This window comes from Heloderma suspectum, chromosome 1, assembly GCF_057233095.1.
Source record: "Heloderma suspectum isolate Gila_16-S chromosome 1, 16-S_ref, whole genome shotgun sequence".
Lineage (NCBI taxonomy): Eukaryota > Metazoa > Chordata > Lepidosauria > Squamata > Helodermatidae > Heloderma > Heloderma suspectum.
The window spans coordinates 370,856,278-370,876,345 of record NC_139458.1 but is presented as its reverse complement, the minus strand read 5'-3'; the positions used below and the strand labels follow the sequence as shown (position 1 = coordinate 370,876,345).

General features: G+C 42.5%; 1 protein-coding gene across 1 annotated transcript in view; it reads left to right on the top strand.

Annotated features, from left to right (window-relative positions):
* Positions 1-13,062, top strand: part of PLD5 (phospholipase D family member 5) — a 193,325-nt gene extending 180,263 nt beyond the window's left edge. Inside the window, exons 7-10 of the mRNA XM_084819932.1 lie at positions 1,366-1,505; positions 3,158-3,323; positions 10,947-11,061; positions 12,470-13,062. Coding sequence (XP_084676058.1) covers positions 1,366-1,505; positions 3,158-3,323; positions 10,947-11,061; positions 12,470-12,702 — 654 coding nt within the window. The 3' untranslated portion in view covers positions 12,703-13,062. The remainder of the gene's footprint in view (positions 1-1,365; positions 1,506-3,157; positions 3,324-10,946; positions 11,062-12,469) is intronic.
* The last annotated feature ends 7,006 nt before the right edge of the window (positions 13,063-20,068 follow it).

The following is a 20,068-nucleotide window of genomic DNA, read 5'->3' as shown; positions in this document are numbered from 1 at the left end:
TTCTGTGTGGATGTTGCTGTTTGACTACGTGATCCACGTTCAGAAAATGAATTTGCTGTTAGATTATATAACTTGTAGCCAGAAACCCTAAATATTTTTTTCTGGATAAAAATCAAATTATGCATACATTATCATGTGATAATGAAAGCTAGCAATAGGAAAAATAATGTCTTGAATACCTCTTCCTTGTTTTATGCCATGTCCTCATGAAATGAAATCAGGGTGCTCTGCCTTTAGCAACCATTATGGTACAGTTGCTAAGCAACAAAAAATCATCTCTCTGTATGGCTGATAAACACAAAAGAACATGTACTTTCTATGTAAGGTCATGGAAGCTGCTGACTGCCTCCGGTGTTAATGACTTTACTGTTGTTTGAATTATTTATTATTGCATTATTATCACTCACACACACAGCCAGGGTGTGTGACAGTGATATAGCTATGGCAGACACTACATGCCAGGCTAGGTATAATTTTTGCAGACAAGGAGGAAAGGAAATGGAATAGAGAGTAGAAGGTAACAAAACAGAAGAAATAATAAGAATGTTGTTATGTTTATTGCCACCCCATAACGCACATTCTCTGGGTGGTTTGCAAAGTGAATACAACATTGAAACACACTATAAAACAATAAAATGATTAATACTAAAAGACAGTGATTGATTTGATTTCTACCCTACATCTTCTCCAAGAAAATTGTGCTCGAGGCAGCTAACAATTTTAAAATAAAAACTTGCTTAAAAAATAATAAAACAAATACATTAAAGACACAGCTTAAAAGCACAACACTAACAAAATAAAAAGAATACCTAACCCAACAGACCAGTTTACATGCCAAACATCTTTGCCTGACAGGCCATAGAGGCAGCAGGCAAGAGTGTTCAAAAAAACCACATGATCTACATGCCAGTACTATAGAGCAGCAAAGGCATTTCGGATACAGGGAAAGAGTGGGCAATGGAATAGGGAAACAAATAACCCAGGGATTAAAAACAAACAAACCATGGTTTGTTCAGTTGTCTACCAGGCAAATCCTGGGTAGGTCAACAAACCATGAGTTACCCATGGGTTAGATAAATCATGGGTTAGCATTATGTGCGGAACAGGTCACAGAGTACATAAAATCTCTACTCATTTGCTGAGTACAACAAATTCAGCATTAAATGTCTGAAAATATTAGCTTGAATCCTGTAGTACATCATACAATAACTTCCTCAAACTAATTGGAATCTAACTCCTACACTTTACAGATTTGATGAACTATAGTAGTTTTATGTAATAATTCTACACTGAAGAAAGATGAAAGGGTAAATCATATCCTCTGTACAACTTTTAATGCAAGTTTTACCCTTTTTATCTTCACAGAATTCTCCCAAACTACTATGCCCTAAACACAGAGTTTTAGATATTGATGCTATCTATAGTGTTATTGATGATGCTGAACAGTTCGTCTATATAGCTGTTAAGGACTATCTGCCTATTATCCATGTCACAAATGAGACAAGGTTAGTGAATGCCAGAAATCTACATTTGTATGTGACTGTATTAAGAGGAATAAATTGTTGCTACTGAAAGCAGTGGTCATTTAGAGATTTTCTAGGTAGCCCAGCACTTCCCTTGGATCTCAACAAGATTTTAAATGTGGGATCTAGACCAGGGGACTATATGAATGAAGTTGATACAAATCATGACCATTTCCATGTACAAAATGCTTGAATACCATCCCACTTCTGAAAGGCACCTTTGTTTATTGGATATGGGACTATTTAGAAGAGGGAAGGGTGCCCAATCCAGATCCATGGGCCCTTGCCGCCTCCCATCCCCAAGCCCCACTCCTTGGCCCAGAGACTTGGGAAGGAGGTAGGGGAGAGGAATCTCCAATCAGAGATAAGAGGGAAAATCCTGCATGCCACTCCCAGTGGAAGGAGAATGGTGCAAAGGGGAATCCCTTTGTTATCTCTGCAGAGAGATCAGAGATAACCTGGGGATTCCCTTCCCGAATGGCTCACATACTGCTTATGACCCAGTTGGGATGTGGGGCTGTGCCAGATGATGTCACAGGAGAGGAGGGGCTTTGGAGCCTTGACATCCAACCTGCTGGCTTGGTCTAGGGATGGACAATCTGTCCCCCAGAACAGGTGAGGTTGCCCAGCCCTGCTTTGGAACAGTAGGAGGTTGTAGAAGGTTGAGCATCTCTGACATTCAACAGCAGAAGGCATGCAAAAAATCTTTCTTTTCATTTAGGGAACCCGATTGCCTCAACTGTTCTGAAGCTAGCATATTTCATTTCTCTTTGTGACAAGAAATGGATAATGTGCCATTTGACTTGCTGTTTATTTTCCAAACTTAAGTTCCCAATTAAGTGTTTATACTTAACATGCCACTCATTCAAGTGGACAGCTAAACAATGCATTAATACTTCCCAAGGATTTGTCTATACCAGGAACATATGAACTTTGATCTCCCTATCACAGTCTTTCAATTAACAGTGACTAACAGTGACCTGGGCTAGAAGGAAGTATTTTCTCACATTGGATATGAAGTCCTAACACAAGGGCCCTCTGCCCTCTGTAGGCATTATGAACCACTTTGGTTGTGGAGCCCTATGAAGTTCCACTTTTGGTGCCCCTTTTCAGTAGTCACTTTCCTTCTTACATTTATACATATGTTTAAAAAAATCCCTAAAAAACACCAAACAATTTGGGATTATGTGCTAGGTTTGAGCTCCTGGGCTAGCCAACACCATTCTATCTGTCAGTGCATGGAAGGTGACCATATCCCTTTACCTATCTGACCAGAACAAAGGTTTCTTACCAACTTTTCAGCTGTAGTTAGAACTCCTACAAAATCCTAAACACAGTCCTGTCTCATGCAGCTGGGGATAAGTTGTCAACTTCTGTCCCTCTCTGGAGTTCCACCCCTTTAGCCACTCATATGATCAGGAGTCACTTGGGCGCTGCATTCTATTACTGATGGCTGGTTCCTCAAATGCAGCCTTAAGAAGAACAGTTCCTTCACTGCTCTGCTAATAGCTGTGCAACATAGACATCTGGAGATGAGGGTCTTGTTTTATTTATTTTTTCTTGAGCTAGGGAATCCAGCTTTTTCTAAAAAAAACAAATAAATAACAAAATAACATTGGATGCTCTCTCCATAGGTACTGGCCATATTTGGATGGAAAGATAAGAGAAGCACTGATTTTACGCAATATTAAAGTACGACTCCTCATAAGTTTCTCAAAAGAAACAAATCCACTCACATTTAACTTTGTTTCATCTCTTAAAGCAATTTGCACTGAAGTTTCTGGCTGTAGTTTAAAAGTTGTAAGTATTCCTCATGATATTTCTTATAAATCTAAAGAAATTCCAAGTAAATTTCTTGTGAAGACACCACAATGGATTTCAAATAAATAACTGAATCACACTTTAACCCTCATTGCCAAATATAACACACAATGTTCTTCCCTGTTAACACAATATAATAGTGGCAAACTAGTGCCAAATATCTCAGTTTACCCATGTAGTTTTCCATCCCACCCACTCAATTCACCTTCCCTGCTTAGATTGCATTTGGTTTTCACTTTGTCAGTTCAGCACATTCTGTGTGAATGTGTGAATTCGGCACACTCTGTGATATATGCCTCATTACTTGATGCTGATAATATAAATTCTTGAGAAAAAGATCTGTATAGCTGAAAAATATTGGGTGCAGGAGCATTTGTTGACTTAATGAAGCTTCTGTGCAACTTTTATAGTTTTCCATGATTACATGAACGGAGAAGCATCTTTAGAATCTTGCTTCCGTTCTGCATAACACACACAGCCCTCATTCAAATGTAATACTTATCTGTGGTTTAGCGTTACGCAAATGTGTCTGGACTTCTCTGGCTCCCCACTCTCTTCTCCTCCTCTGACACAGCTGCAAAGAGGATATCGGAAGCTCCTTACCTCTGATGTTGCCTGCTGGAGGGGATTAGGATTTGACAAAAATGCCCCTCTGCCAGCCTCCACAGCAGAACTCTTCTCTGCTGATGGTGGCGGAGGGTGGGTACTCCACCACCACAGAGGCCCCACTTCACCCATGGAGTGTTTCTGCTGGCAGTAGCAAGCATAGGTCTTCAAAATGGGGCATTTCAGCATAGAGGCAGGTTGGAGCTAGCTAAACCACTCCATTCTCCCAAGAGGGGCCCATTCCTGACCTCCAAGCTATGCCAGCCTGGGGCAGGCTAAAAAGATCTGGAAGGCTGAAAAGCCTAGCAAAAGTCCCCCAACACCCACTTTCTGCCCTGGCCAGTGCAAGTGAACAGCGCTTTGGATGTGGCAGTAGATCTGCCACATCACACTCCCTCAGCCCCACTTAGAAATTGCTCTGTACATTTTTTATGGTGAAGTATGGAAATTACTTTTAAAAACAACAATTTGGGCAGAATACAGCCAAATTTAAGCACCTTTAAGACACTGATTTCAGGGGAGAGATTAAGCCGTGGACCTGTGTTACTTATCTAAGTAGAATGTTAAGGCAGATCAGAAAAGATATGTAAAGAATGTTTATTTTTGATATTACTAAACTGCCTTTTCACTAAGCACCCAAACACAGTAAAATACAATAATAAAATACTATCATAAATATAGCCAAAAACATTGTCATAATCCACAATATAAATCCCTTCTCTTTTCTTTTAAGACGTTGCTTGTATATTCTTGCTGGTTGTTAGTAATAATAACACCACCACACCAGCGCACCCTGATACATTTGTGAAGCGTATCATGGTTTTATTCAGTTTGTGCATTTTGATTTTTGTTTAATCCAGAACTTCTCTATCATGATTGTCACTCAAAGATTCTATTCACAAATAATATTTGATATATGTAAAGCTGCCGCACTGAAACTAGATGCCTTGGCTACTTGAGCAGTTAGTTTAGCCCACTTGTTCCCCCAACAGACCCTGGAGTTTAGCAGGGAAACCCTTGGGGCTTACTTCCCAAACAGTTAGCCCAAGGTAGATGTGTGGAGTTTTTCACCATTGAACAGAATAGGCAAGAGTTAGATCTAGAAAGGAGGCTTCCTTTTCTGATTTCTAGTTCCTCTCCAGCCAGACATCCTTTGAGTACAGAGAGGCAGGGCTTAACAGTCTGTATGGGACTAATGTGAGGACCTTAGCATTGGCTTCTAATTTCTGTCTTTGTACTTCTCCCAATTTGTTGTAGGCATCATTGAGCCAGTTAGAGTCCAGTGTTTATGGTAATGGCCAGAATAAAGAAGCTGCCATCCATTCCCTCTCTGCAGGGGTTAGGCCTGGAGTAAGGCACCATTCCCCTTCACGGATCACTGCCTTGTTGTGGCGAAGGGGCTTGCGTAACTCAGTGAAGCCATAACCTATGCTGTGCAGGGCCACCCAAGATGGACAGGTCATGGCAGAGAGTTCTCACAAAATGTGGTCCACTGGAGAAGGAAATGGCAACCCACTCCAGTATTCTTGCCAAGAAAACCCCATGGAACATATCACAAGGCTAAAAGAGATGACGCTGGAAGATGAGCCCCTCAGGTCGGAAGGTGTCCAATATACTACTGGGGAAGAGCAGAGGGAATTTCCAAGTAGCGCCAGAAAGAGTGAAGCAGTTGGGCCAAAGCCGAAAGGACCCTCAGCTGTGGATGTGTCTGGTGGTGAAAAGAAAATCCGATGCGGTAAAGAGCAATATAGTTTAGGAACCTGGAATGTAAGATCAATGAATCAAGGTAAGCTGGAGGTGGTCAAACATGAGATGGCAAGATTGAACATCGACATCTTGGGAATCAATGAACTAAAATGGACAAGCATGGGCAAATTCAGGTGACCATCATATCTACTACCGTGGGCAAGAATCCCTTAGAAGAAATGGAGTAGCACTCATAGTCAACAAAAGGGTGGGAAAAGCAGTACTGGGGTACAATCTCAAAAACGATAGGATGGATCTCAGTACGAATCCAAGGCAAACCATTCAACATCACAGTAATTCAAGTCTATGCCCCAACCACTAATGCTGAAGAAGCTGAGGTTGATCGGTTCTATGAAGACCTACAACACCTTGTAGAACTAACACCAAAAAAAGATGTCCTCTTCATCATCGGGGATTGGAATGCTAAAGTAGGAAGTCAAGAAATCACCGGGATAACAGGCAAGCATGGCCTTGGTGTACAAAATGAAGCAGGACAAAGGCTAATAGAGTTTTGCCAAGAGAACACGCTGATCATAGCAAACACTCTTTTCCAACAGCACAGGAGGTGACCCTACACATGGACATCACCAGATGGTCAATATCGAAATCAGATTGATTATGTCCTTTGCAGCCAAAGATGGAGAAGCTCTATACAGTTAGTAAAAACAAGACCTGGAGCTGACTGTGGCTCAGATCATAAGCTTCTTGTTGCAACATTTCGGCTTAAATTGAAGAACGTAGGGAAAACCACTAAACCATTCAGGTATGACCTAAATCATATCCCTTATGAATATACAGTGGAGGTGAGGAATAGATTTAAGGGATTAGACCTGATAGACAGAGTGCCCGAGGAACTATGGACGGAGGTCCGTAACATTGTTCAGGAGGCAGCAACTCAATCCATCCCAAAGAAAAAGAAATGCAAGAAAGCAAAGTGGCTATATGATGAGGCTTTACAAGTAGCTGAGGAAAGAAGGGAAGCGAAAAGCAAGGGAGAAAGGGGAAGATATATCCAACTGAATGCAGATTTCCAGAGAATAGCAAGGAGAGACAAGAAGGCCTTCTTAAATGAACAATGCAAAGAAATCGAAGAAAACAACAGAATGGGAAAGACTAGAGATCTTTTCAAGAAAATCGAAGATCTCAAGGGAGCGTTTTGTGCAAAGATGGGCATGATAAAGGACAAAGAAGGCAGGGACCTAACAGAAGCAGATGAGATTAAGAAGAGGTGGCAAGAATACACAGAAGAACTATACAGGAAAGATCTGAATGTCCCTGATAGCCATGATAGTGCAGTCACTGAACTTGAGCCGGACATCCTAGAGAGTGAAGTCAAGTGGGCCTTAGGAAGCATTACTAACAACTAGGGATGGCGGAGAATTTCTCCCCGAAACTTCGGGGGGCCGAGCGCCAACGTGTTCGGCCCCCCGAACATGTTTCGGGGAGAAATCCTCCGCCCCCCCGCCCCCCGCCCCCCCCCCGGGACCGGACTTACCTTCCCTGAATGTCCCTCCCGGCGGCGGGTCCGGCTGGCGGTTCGTCCAGTGTTCGAGTGGGGCAGGAGCGGCAGCCGGTCTTTCGACCGGCTGCCGCCCCCGCCATTGCAATAAAAGAAAAAAAAAAAAAAGTCCCCTGATAGGCTACGTGACGATTCACGTAGCCTATCACGGCAAGATTTGCAAAGTCAGCCGTGATAGGCTACGTGAATCGTCACGTAGCCTATCACGGGTGACTTTAAAAAAAAAAAAAAAGTGTGTACGGATAATGGCGGCCCGCATAGGGAGCCGCCATTCCCCTTCCTTATTTGGTCGCTGTAGTCTACGTCAATGTTTACATAGACTACGGCGAAAATAAGGGCAACGCTATTTGCGTTGCCCTTATTTTCACCGTAGTCTACGTAAACATTGACGTAGACTACAGCAACTAAATAAGGAACGCGAATGGCGGCTCCCTATGGGGGCCGCCATTCGCGTACGCGCTTTTTTTTTTTTTTTAAGTCACCCGTGATAGGCTACGTGACGATTCACGTAGCCTATCACGGCTGACTTTCCAGATCTAGCCGTGATAGGCTACGTGAATCGTCACGTAGCCTATCAGGGGACGTTTTTGGTGTTTTTTTTTTTACTTTCGTGTTCGCGGCCGGGCGAGGCGGGAAGCCTCCTCCCCGGCCTGAATTTCGGCCGGGCGAGGCGGGAAGCCTCCCCCCCCGGCCTGAATTTCGGCCGGGCGAGGCGGGAAGCCTCCCCCCCCGGCCTGAACTTCGTGGGGGGAGCAGCGAAGTGCTCCCCCCCACCACGAAAAAGCTGCGAGAAAAGGTAAGTGACTTTCGTTCACCCCTACTAACAACAAAGCTAGCGGAGATGACAGTATTCCAGCTGAGCTGTTTAAAATCCTAAAAGATGATGCTGTTAAAGTGCTGCACTCAATATGCCAACACATTTGGAACACTCAACAGTGGCCACAAGACTGGAAAAGGTCTTACATTCCAATCCCAAAGGAGGGCAATGCCAAAGAGTGTTCAAACTACCGTACAATTGCGCTCATTTCACATGCCAGCAAGGTGATGCTCAAAATCCTACAAGCTAGGCTTCAGCAGTATGTGAACCAAGAACTACCGGAAGTACAAGCTGGGTTTCGAAGAGGCAGAGGAACTAGAGATCAAATCGCCAACTTTCGCTGGACCATGGAGAAAGCAAGAGAATTCCAGAAGAATGTCTATTTCTGCTTTATTGACTGTGCTAAAGCCTTTGATTGTGTGGATCACAACAAACTGTGGCAAATTCTGAAAGAGATGGGGGTACCAGACCACCTTACCTGTCTCCTGAGAAACCTGTACGGGGGTCAAGAAGCAACAGTAAGAACCAGACATGGAACAACCAATTGGTTCAAAATTGGGAAAGGAGTATGACAAGGCTGCATATTGTCGCTCTGCTTATTTAACTTATATGCAGAGTACATCATGAGAAATGCCGGGTTGGATGAATCACAGGTCGGAATTAAGATTGCCGGGAGAATTATCAACAACCTCAGATACGCAGATGATACCACCCTAATGGCAGAAAGCGAAGAGGATCTAAAGAGCCTGTTGAGGGTGAAAGAGGAGAGTGCAAAAGCTGGTTTGAAACTCAACATTAACAAAACGAAGATCATGGCATCTGGCCCCATCACTTCCTGGCATATAGAAGGGGAAGAAATGGAAGCAGTGACAGATTTTATTTTCTTGGGCTCCAAGATCACTGCAGACGGTGACTGTAGCCATGAAATTAAAAGACGCTTGCTCCTTGGGAGGAAAGCTATGGCAAACCTAGACAGCATAGTAAGAAGCAGAGACATCACCTTGCCGACAAAGGTCCATCTAATCAAAGCTATGGTTTTCCCAGTAGTAACGTATGGCTGTGAGAGCTGGACTATAAGGAAGGCTGAGCGCCGAAGAATTGATGCTTTCGAACTGTGGTGCTGGAGAAGACTCTTACGAGTCCCCTGGACTGCAAGGAGGTCTCAAATCAGTCCATCCTAAAGGAAATCAACCCTGACTGCTCTTTGGAAGGACAGATACTGAAGCTGAAGCTCAAATATTTTGGCCACCTAATGCGAAGAGAAAACTCTCTAGAGAAGACCCTGATGCTGGGAAAGACTGAAGGCAAAAGGAGAAGGGGACGGCAGAGGATGAGATGGCTAGATAGCATCACTGATGCAATGAATATGGACTTGAGCATGCTCTGGTAGAGAGCGCAGGACAGGAAGGCCTGGCGTGCTATGGTCTATGGGGTCATGAAGAGTCGGACACGACCGAACAACAACAACAAGGCACCATATCACTGGCATTTCCTCACTGCCCAAAGTTTAGGAGACCAATCCTCTCAGCCTTTCATCAAGTCTGTGGAGCTGATTCTAGGAAGGTTAAGTATTGAGTTTCCAGTGCAAGAGTCTCAGCAACCTTCTTTTCAAGGTGTGCCATCAGGGGGCATTTGGAAGATGCAGCTTGATCATCTTTGCACCCCTTCATTCATTGTCACATAGTGGACAGTAGTCTTCCTTGGAGGCAGCTTTTGGCAGGAGAGTAGTTGCAGGCTGTATTGTCTCAACAGATATAGGGTAGAGAAAACATGTTAATGGCAGCTTCAGAAGCCTGTCTGCCCCCCCCCCTTCTGTTCAACATGTTCCTATTTCTTAAAACAGCATAATTGGGTTAGATTTTCTTTTCCTCCTTTTTTCTTGACAAACAGGTTCCAGAAATGCTTATTAGTTTGTATAACTCTGAACTATAGTAAAGACTCCGGAGAGCTATTTTCTAACATCGTTCAGCAAACTTATTATAGGTCTTTCAGTACTGATAACCCAAAAATCTCATATATTGTATCTAATGCTATTCTTCAAAAACTTCAAGCCTTCCAACAGTTCCATCATAAGTGATTTTTTAAAATCTCCCTTTTTTCCTGACAGAAAAGAATGGGATGTTTTGCATTTTATACACCTTATATATTTTCCAAGGCATTATATGCTCCTGTGTGGCCATCTTAAAACAGTTTTCTCAATAGGTTAGGGCTATAAAGAAAAGGATCCTTGATTGAAAGAAACTTCCCAGAATCTGCAGAGACAATTGTACTAACATCTTTACACCATTTACCCATGTATGTTTTTTCTCCTTGCAAATCTATATTCATGGCCTGGTTCCTTTCAGTTGAGCAGTGACCAAGGGAAGGGAGGGACATGAGCTGGAACCATGCAGGCATGCATCAGCGCTGTGCTTCCGTCAGTGCTCTCCACACATGCTGGGTTTATCTACAGCTGCTCACCTGCAGAATGCTGATTCAGACAGTTGTCTTCCTTTGCCACTGCTTTGGATGCTTCCTAGTAAGGGCAGAAATCCCCTTCCCTCTAGGTTGCTACTTGCTTAATTGCAGCAGCCTCTTTCTGCATACCTTACCCCCTTGTAAGCCACTGCTGAATGTAATCATGGAAATTTCATGATGGATCATTCTGTTTGCATAACTGGCAATTAGACACCAGGCTTTGGAACATCAACATGTCCATTTCTTTGGAAATTGTCCAGAATGCAATCCACACTGACAAAGGTGTATAGAATGTGGCATTTCCCATAAAATCTTTATAAACTGATGTTATTTCATGATCTTTTTATAGTCTTTATTTTGCCTTTTTCAAATCTGATACACCATCCTCTTTGTTTTCCTTCTGCAATGCTGTCAATAGGATAGCTTTCACTAACTGGGTCTCTCTTCTTTAATGCAGAAATTCTTTGATCTTGAAGAAGAAAATGCTTGTTTTTTTAAGGAACAGAAGAACTCTTCTGTTCTCAAGCTAAATCGCAACAAATATGTGGTAACTGACAGAGCTGCTTATATTGGTAAGTAAAGCACTGATTAATCCAGTTCCAGACTGGTTAATACATGGATCAATCTAAATGGAAACACTTTTCTGTTTGAATTAGCTCTTTCTATGGTACACGCAGTGCTATATTCCTCCACTTTTGTGGTGTATACGAGAACTGAAGCTGCGTTAGCTGGGGTGGGCAAGTCCCGCCACAAGTGGAAATGAACGTCAGCAATTGCATAGCTGCAGGGCAGCCAATGAGCAAGGCTTGCTCCCCCTCCCTCGTGTGTTCAACAAAGTGCAGTGGAGGACTTGCTTACGAGTAGACGTTCATGACAAACCCCACATACCCCACGTACACACACACATTTATGAGGTGGGCAGGCAAGCAGGCAGCCGCTGCTGGCAGAAGACTGGGCGGAATGAGCAGGAGTGCAAGAGGCACTGAGAGCAGAGAGCGCGGAGCCGGCGAGGAGGGAGAGCCACTAGCATGTTGTCTTTGTGGTATATTAACTGCCCAATCAACAGGCTTCCCCCCACCCCCCACACATGGGCTCAAAGAAGTGCTTCTGAGTACATGTTCATGGAAATCATCTGCCCTGGCATCCACCCTTTCTTACCTGCACAGCTTTGAATCAACGGGCGTCCACCGTTTCTCAGCTGTGCTCCTTCGTAGCAGCAGTTTCAAAACAGCAGGGCTGGCTTCCCCACCCCTCCCAAGCTTAATGACTATTTATAGTGAGAATCAGCGATTGAGCCCATGTTCACAACAGCACAGTTTCAAAGCAGCAGGCCTGCTCCTATATTCAGCAATGGCAATGAGTTACTTCCGGGTAGACACGTTTACCCCTCTGCTCTCCCCATGCCCCCCACCCCATACTACTTTCCCGTCTGCCAATCAGGATTGCTTCCACCAGCCCATGCCAAGCCAGCTGAGGTCACATTGACTCCCGAACAGCACTGAAGCCACTATCACAGGAAAATCTGACGCCAAATGAGTTTGGGGGAAAAAAACAGATTTCAGACAAGAAATGCTGGGCTAGCTAGTGAGAGCAGCGTGCGTTATCTGACACTATCGACTTGGGGGTGGAGTAGAACTGGAGTGAAAGCACCATGTAGATGGGGCCTATGTCGATTGTAGCTCCAGATCTAAAATAATAATTTCATTAAAGAATATGAGGAATGAATTTAAATAAAAAACCTTTGCTTCTGAATAAGTGTTGCATGTGAATAGTTAGAAATACATGGCACAATCCATCCCCCTCCATGTGAGCAGCTGAGAATATCAGGCAGAAAATAAGCACAATCCACTTTTAGTGTAGTCAGATGCAGAAATTAAAATATTCACTTTGACTAGAGAGAGGCGAGATTAAGAATAAAAGTTGTTCTTGAGAAAAGTTACTTTCAATGTTACTATATTATGTGCTTTCTTTTATTTATAGGTAATTTTGACTGGGTTGGGACCTATTTTAATCAGAATGCTGGAGCTGGTCTTGTCATCAACCAAGCAGGCACAGGGAACAGAACCAGCATAATCAAGCAACTCAAAGCTATGTTTGAAAGGGACTGGTATTCTCATTATGCTAAAAGTTCAACAACAAAAATTCTGAACTGTTCAAGCTACAAACACAACAAAGCAGCAACCAATAAGACTGCCATAAGCAATGTAAAGTGAAGCCTGTTTTACTGTTTAGTACAACTAATGGAAAAATAGAATGGGATTTCCCTTTCATATTTATGGACAATAGACTTTTTTAAAAAGCAAAAAAAATTTATAGGAAAAAGCACACTTATATAAAATGTTCTTTAAACTATATTCTCTATACTGTATTATTTACAAATGTTAGATTTGTTACTGCTGACACTGAATGTCATCTTTGCTTTAATGTTGGTTTCGAGGTATCACATTTAAATTTAAAAGCATGCTTTGGCTCTTCAGTTTTAAGGTTATTCCTACCTCTCTTTTCTGATTAACATAAACCAAGCATAAACACGGCAAATTTGATTACTGAATAAAATTCTTAGATCAGTTTATAGTAAAGTGCAGATTTTATCCAAACAAAAAGTCACAGGTATAAGCAAGCTCTTTATACATAAATAATCCCAAGTATACAATCATCTGAACAATTTTAATATATATGCCAGCATTTATCACAGTCTGTCCAGTCCAAATGTATTTTAATCATCTATTATTTTCTTGTTCTGCACAATCCATAATGCAAAAGGCATAACTGAATCAAATTTAACTTTCATGCCAATAATGCACTAGTCCAATTAACTTTGATTTCTGATATTTTATTATGAATGTCTTGCTTTGTTCACTGCAAGAAGATTTTTTAAATATTTTTCTAATTTCTTTTCACATGGGTCAGCAATAGGTTGTATGTAACTTTATTCTCCTTCGAAGTAACATAACTGCCAATTTGGGGGAAATTCTTATTACTACGCGAAACTAAAAATATAAAATTGTTCCTGTAGATTTCATAGTTACATTTCTTTTGCCAATTGTTTTTTGGTAATTAAATGGAGTGTAATTCACCACAATACAGGCACAGAGCCCATGCAAGGAGGCTTCCAATATGGCTTACTAGAACTCAGTTCCTGTCACTCACCCCCCCCCTCACACACACACAGGCAGCACAACAGAACATTAGGGGGAATGGGAAGTTTGTGCATGCCCTCCATAGCTCCACCTATCCCTTCACCCTCTGCCCAATTCCAATTTCTTGTACTTGGAACAAATGTAATTTCCAACGCATGGAGATAGAGAGCTTGATGGAACCAATTACCTAGGGAAGTAGTGGACTCTCCCACACTGGACACCATCAAGATGAATCTGGACAGCCATTTGTCGGGGATGCTTTGACTTGAATTCCAGCATTGAGCAGGGGGTTGGACTCAGTGGTCTTATAGGCCCCTTCCAACCCTACTATTCTATGATTCCATGGGGATATGTGAAGCATATGCAGATTTCCCATTCCCCCTAACATCCCATTGGGATGCCTGTGCATGTGCACGTAAGTGGGTGGAAGGGCAAAACGGGGCTCTATTGAGCCCTATCAGAATCCTCTGTATGTAGGCACTGCATGCTTGGTGCAAAGGGATTATTCCCATGATGTTTTGATACATAACTGAAATGCCAGCTTTTTCAAAGCTTTTAATGGGACATTGTCAAAATTCATTTGCAAATTAAGATGATTTGCCTAGAGCCACTGAAGGAACAACAGATGATTTTAGCAGAGAAGGGCTCTGGATTCATCCATAAAACAGTGACTCCATTGTGAGGTGTTCCATTGTTTAAAAAGTTCTCTTCTGCAGTTCAGTTTTTGTTGTTCAGTCGTTAAGTTGACTCTTCGTGACCCCATGGACCATAGCACGCCAGGCCTTCCTGTCCTCCGCTCTCTCCCGGAGTGTGCTCAGCTTCATATTCATTGCATCCATGATGCTATCTAGCCATCTCATCCTCTGCCGTCCCCTTCTCCTTTTGCCTTCAATCTTTCCCAGCATCAGGGTCTTTTCCAGAGAGTTTTCTCTTCGCATTTGGTGGCCAAAATATTTGAGCTTCAGCTTCAGTATCTGTCCTTCCAATGAGCAGTCAGGGTTGATTTCCTTTAGGTTTGACTGATTTGACCTCCTTGCAGTCCAGGGGACTCGTAAGAGTCTTCTCCAGCACCACAGTTTGAACAGTTCAGTTTACTTGGAAACAAATCCCATTGATTTCAGTTAAACTTTCTTCCAGTTAAAGTGTTCTTAGGCTCACATTTTCAGGCATCAAACTGGCTTAGTTTACTGACTTTTCTTACAATTTATGCAACAACAATAAATTGAATTCTGTATTTCTCCTTAGACAACAACAGATTTCTTTTCTAAAATCTAGTGCTATTGATGATAATATAAGTAACAGGTTTCTAAAAATTGTCACAATTTGACCAATAGAATCTGTTTCTGATATTAAGAATTTGATTTAATGTTGAAATGATAGGTGTGTGTGTGTGTGTGGACTTCATGAAGTATAAAAAAAATATTGCAAGCAATAAACAGTAAACAGTACTTATCTGGTACTGAAATGCTTCTCAGTATAGATGCAGGCCCATGATATTCATTTTGAAATAATTTCTCAGTGGATTCCCACTGCCAGAATGGGACCAAAACTAACCTGTTTGTTTATGGCAGGTGTGCAGAACCTCCAGCCCACAGGCCTCAACTGGCTTGTGGGACACCCCAATCTGGCCAACACACCTTCTTGGGGTTCCTCCAGGGCACAGGACTTGCCCCTGGAGGAATCCCCTCAATCTGAGAAGGAAAAGAGTAGGGATTCCCATCCTGGCAAGCAGCATGGGGGTGAGGAGTGGTGGGACTCACCTGCACCAGAGAAAATGGCTGTTCTTCCTGTGCATGGGCGAGTCCCCTTCTGCTTAGCCCTTTATAGCATTTTTATCCTGCCCTTTGGCAAAAAAAAGTATCACAGAGCAGCTTGCAAAGATAAGAAATAAGACAGGGATCTATGAAACAGCCCCACCAAGTATCAGAGTGCCAGCAAGTCCAAGGAACACACAACTTCCTTTTGCCGTGGTTCCGGGGCAACGTTGCATGATTCTGCACTGATTATATCAAGACACAGGTGCGGCATGTGCTGCAGCATCCACTGAGGCTGATGTAACTGGTTGCAGCCATTGCATCAGCTCCTGAGCATGGCAGGCCAGAGCTAAAAGCTGGTCTCAAGAGTCCTATGCAAGTGGCAGGAAAAGTCAGTGCTGCAGGGTTTGTTGAACCCCCTCCCCCCATCAATCTCGTTTTAAATCTTTTGCAGGAAATTGAGTTATTTTCCTGAAATTTAAATTAAATTGTAAATTTTAAAAAGGTTTAAATATTTTGCATAGATTTAAAAACAGCAATTTTCAAAAGTTCAGACGTGTCTTTTCTCGCTATAGTTTTAAAGCTATACTTTGGTTATCTTGAAACAGAGCTTTTAAAGGTCTCTCCAAAAGACAGGCTCAGGAAGAAAAGCATTTGGGGAATCAATATACAATTATGTTCCTTAAGGGCAATGGAGAATCATTTAAGCCCTTCAGTTGTAATAGAGAAAATAATTTACTATCTTCTAGCCCTGTAAAAATTGTTGAGCCGGAGAAAAGAAAATGCTTCAGATGGGAAGGAGTGACCAGCTGAATGTCACAAAACAAAATGTTATGGTAGCATCACAGAATTTGAATTTGTTACAGCAATTCTGTGAGCAGATGTGCCAACTAAATACAAAATCTGTTAAGACCAACAGCGCAATCCTATTCATATCTAGTCCAAAACAAGCCCCGTTAAATTCACTGGAGATTACTCCCAGGTAAGTGTGTATAGAATTGCACTGTAAATGTTTCTTCTGCAACTGATTTCCCTCTGATAACAATGGGCCAGTTTGGATGTCATGATAAACAATAAATCATGGCTTGTAACTATAGCTTGTTTGGGAAGAGACAAGCCAGAATTCCTGATTCAGATGTCATAATAAACAAATGATACACGAAGAGTGCATGGTTTGTTAATTGCTCCTGCCACCAAGAGGAGCCAAGCGAGAGTGATCATGTAGTGTGCACGAACACACTACTTTGATCCAATAAGCTAGACTTCTCCAAAACACTGACTTGTGTGTCATCTAAACTGGGCTATCTCAGCAATTATTTTAGTGTACAATATTTAAATTACAGCTGGTCTAAAGCTAGATTTTTAAGCAATATCTTCAGAATCTCTTTGAATAAACTAAGACTGTGATTGTGAGCTTCTTATATAAAAGATTCCTTGATGTCAAGTAGGACTTCAGTGATAGGTTGTTGTTGTTGTTTAAGAAACTGAAAGCAAGGGACTCTTTAAATCAGGGATGCTAGGAATGCTTTTTTGTCTCTGCTGTGACAAAACCTCTGAAAAATACAAATAATTACTTATTACATTTTTTATTCCAACCTTCCTCTAAGGAACTCAGGCTGCCACATATCCTCCCCCTGCCCCAACTCCACCATTTTATCCTTATAACAACCCTGTAAGGTAGATTAGGCTGAGAGATGCTGAATAGCCTAAGGTCACCCAATGTTGTATATGGCTGAGCCTTCCCTAACCTCGTGCCCTCCAGACATTTTGGACTGTAACTCCCATCTTTCCTGACCATTGGCTATGCTGACTGGAAATGATGGGAGTTTAAGTGCAAGGGGCACCGGGTTGGGAAAGGCTGCACTATACTATACCAGCTCCCAGAATGAACACGTGGATATTGATTAACCTGTAAATAGTGTGTCTTTTTTTTTTTTTACTCAGTCTACCAATTAACAACCTGAGCTCTCTCCTTGAAGCGTGGTCTCTCCTGCAATGTACTGCTGTGGCATTTCAAAGCATGAAATAGCATGAATCTTTGACCTAATGTAGCATTGGCTGTTGAAAAAATAATTTCCTATACACTGGAAACTGACGCACCAGTTACAGTTGATATTACTATGTTCTTTAGGGAGAAGAAAGGAAGTGGAAATATATTTGATCAAATTATAATTAAATATATTTCACTTTTCAACATAATTCTGAGCCATTCCATTATACTGGTAGCTTAGTTATGTTCTTTCTGTTATACCAACAGGATGATTTAGGGTCACCTACTGAAGAGTACGCCCCATTGTGGTGGAACTTCTGAGTAAACTGACATAGGGTTGTAGTGTTAGACACAGTGGTTTTATCTGGTACATGGTGAGGCAAACTTGAGTGTGGCAACAGTTTGTAGGTTTGCCATGTGATATGTACATCCTCCCTGGCTTTTGAAAAAGTGTGCTTGATTTCTGTGTAGTGAAGAAATACCATTGTAAATGCAAGGGTCTGAGGTGTTTGTTGGGTGATTTGTTTGACTATTTTGTGTTTTCTACAGTCAAGCTCCTTGAATGGGGTTTGCTAAATAGCTTTTATCAATAAATAGTAATGCTACTGTTAGACTGACAGGCACAAACACTGCCTGGTGGTGGTTGGAGCAATTGCAGGCAGAAATCCTAAAAGCAGTTACCCATGCCTGTGCCCCTTTAAGAACATAAGAACAGCCATGCTGGATCAGAACAAGGGTCCATCTGGTCCAGCATTCCACACAGTGGCCAACCAGCTGCCCATGGGAAAACCACAAGCAGAACATGAAGGCAACAGCACTTCCCACCCATGTTCCCCAGCAACTGGTGTACATAGGCATACTGCCTCTGATACTTGAGGTAGCATATAGCCATCAGGACTAGTAGCCATCGATAACCTTTGATTTCATGGAATCTATTCCAATCCGAATGTAGGATTGCAGCCACATGGAAATCTGTGGGTAGTCAGATGCACAGCAGACCTCTTGTACATATAGATGTTCTCATTCATATCAGTGGGGGAAAGTGAGCTGTGGACATATTCCTTTCAATAAATGGGGAAGCCATTCTAGGCATATGTGTCGGAACTCCCAAGTACAGAACAGATTGCTGGATTTGGGCAACAGTGTTTAGATTGGCAGCAACACCAGTGAAGACGAAGTTTTGTTAATGTATGTTGTCCAAATCATAGAGTAACTTTGGAAGTAAAAAAGGGAAGTTAAAATATAATTTTCAAGACAACGGAGGAAGCAACCTAAGATGAAAAGCTATGATCAAAATTTGGTTCACACTTAGTTTTCTAGTATATACATTGTCTGCATGATTTTGCATTTATTACCATGCAGGCAGAATGCCAGCAATGCCCGTTCACCAAAGCCTTCTAAATACTGCAGCTAATTCTGTCATATTGCAAAACTAGGGATGGACGAAAGTCACTTACCTGATCCCGAAGCTTGCTTCGCGGTGGGGGGGAGGCGCTCCGTCCCTCCCCCCGAAATTCTGGGCAGGGGGGAGGCGCCCCTTCCCTCCCCGCCGAAATTCTGGCCGGGGGGGAGGCACCCCATCCCTCCCCGGCGAAATTCTGGCTGGGGGGGTGCGCCGTTTGTGTCCCTGGCCTGCAGTCAGCCATGATAGGCTACGTAAATGTTTATGTAGCCTATCACGGCTGACTTGGGCGGGGAATATTTGACTTGGGCGTAAATATTTTGACTTGGGCGTAAATATTTACGTAGGCTACGGCGAAAATAAGGGCAACGCAAATAGCGTTGCCCTTATTTTCGCCGTAGTCTACGTAAATATTTATGTAGACTACCCGTGCCAAAATAAGGAACGCAAATGGCGGCGCCCATGGGCGCCGCCATTTGCGTATGCACTTTTTTTTTTTTTCAAAAGTCAGCCCTGATAGGCTACGTAAACATTTACATAGCCTATCACGGTGTTTTTTGAAAATCTAGCCGTGATAGGCTACGTAAATCTTTACGTAGCCTATCACGTTTGTTGTTGTGTGTGTTTTTTTTACTTGGAAATGGCAGCGGCGGTGGCCGGTCAGAAGACTGGCCGCTGCCACCACCGCCGCCGAACCGCCACCGGGAGCCACCACCGCCAGGGACATTTGCTCAAGGTAAGTCCCATCCCGGGGGGGGCGCGGGGGGGTGGACCGTTTCTCTACCAATTTCGGGGGGCCGAATGCATTGGCATTCGGCCTCCCAGAGATTCCTGGAGAAATTCTCTGACATCCCTATGCAAAACTGATTTCCAATCCCAACCTCCAAACCCACTTTTTTCTTAATATAGGCTGTAATTGTTGCTTGCTATAAATGTCTAATAGTGCCTTTTTCTATACACAGTTTTATTTACATTTTATCATCTCTTTGGGATCCTTTCTAAACATATCATAAACTAGCTAAAAATGAAAAGGATTGTCTATTGGGGATAGTCTCCTCTTCAGTAAATAATGCTAGAGTCACAGAATATTTTCAAAGGAAACTAACAAAAGTAAAAACAGGTCTAAACCCATTGAAATTTGAAGTCCAAATCTAGTTCAAAATTTTACAGATTGCCAACTAATGTTTCAGTCTAATTCCAAACCCAGCTATGTTCAATTGGACTTCAAGGAAGCTCTTTATTTGAGCTATAAACTTAACCAAATAATAATAATGACATATCAGTTTCTTCTAT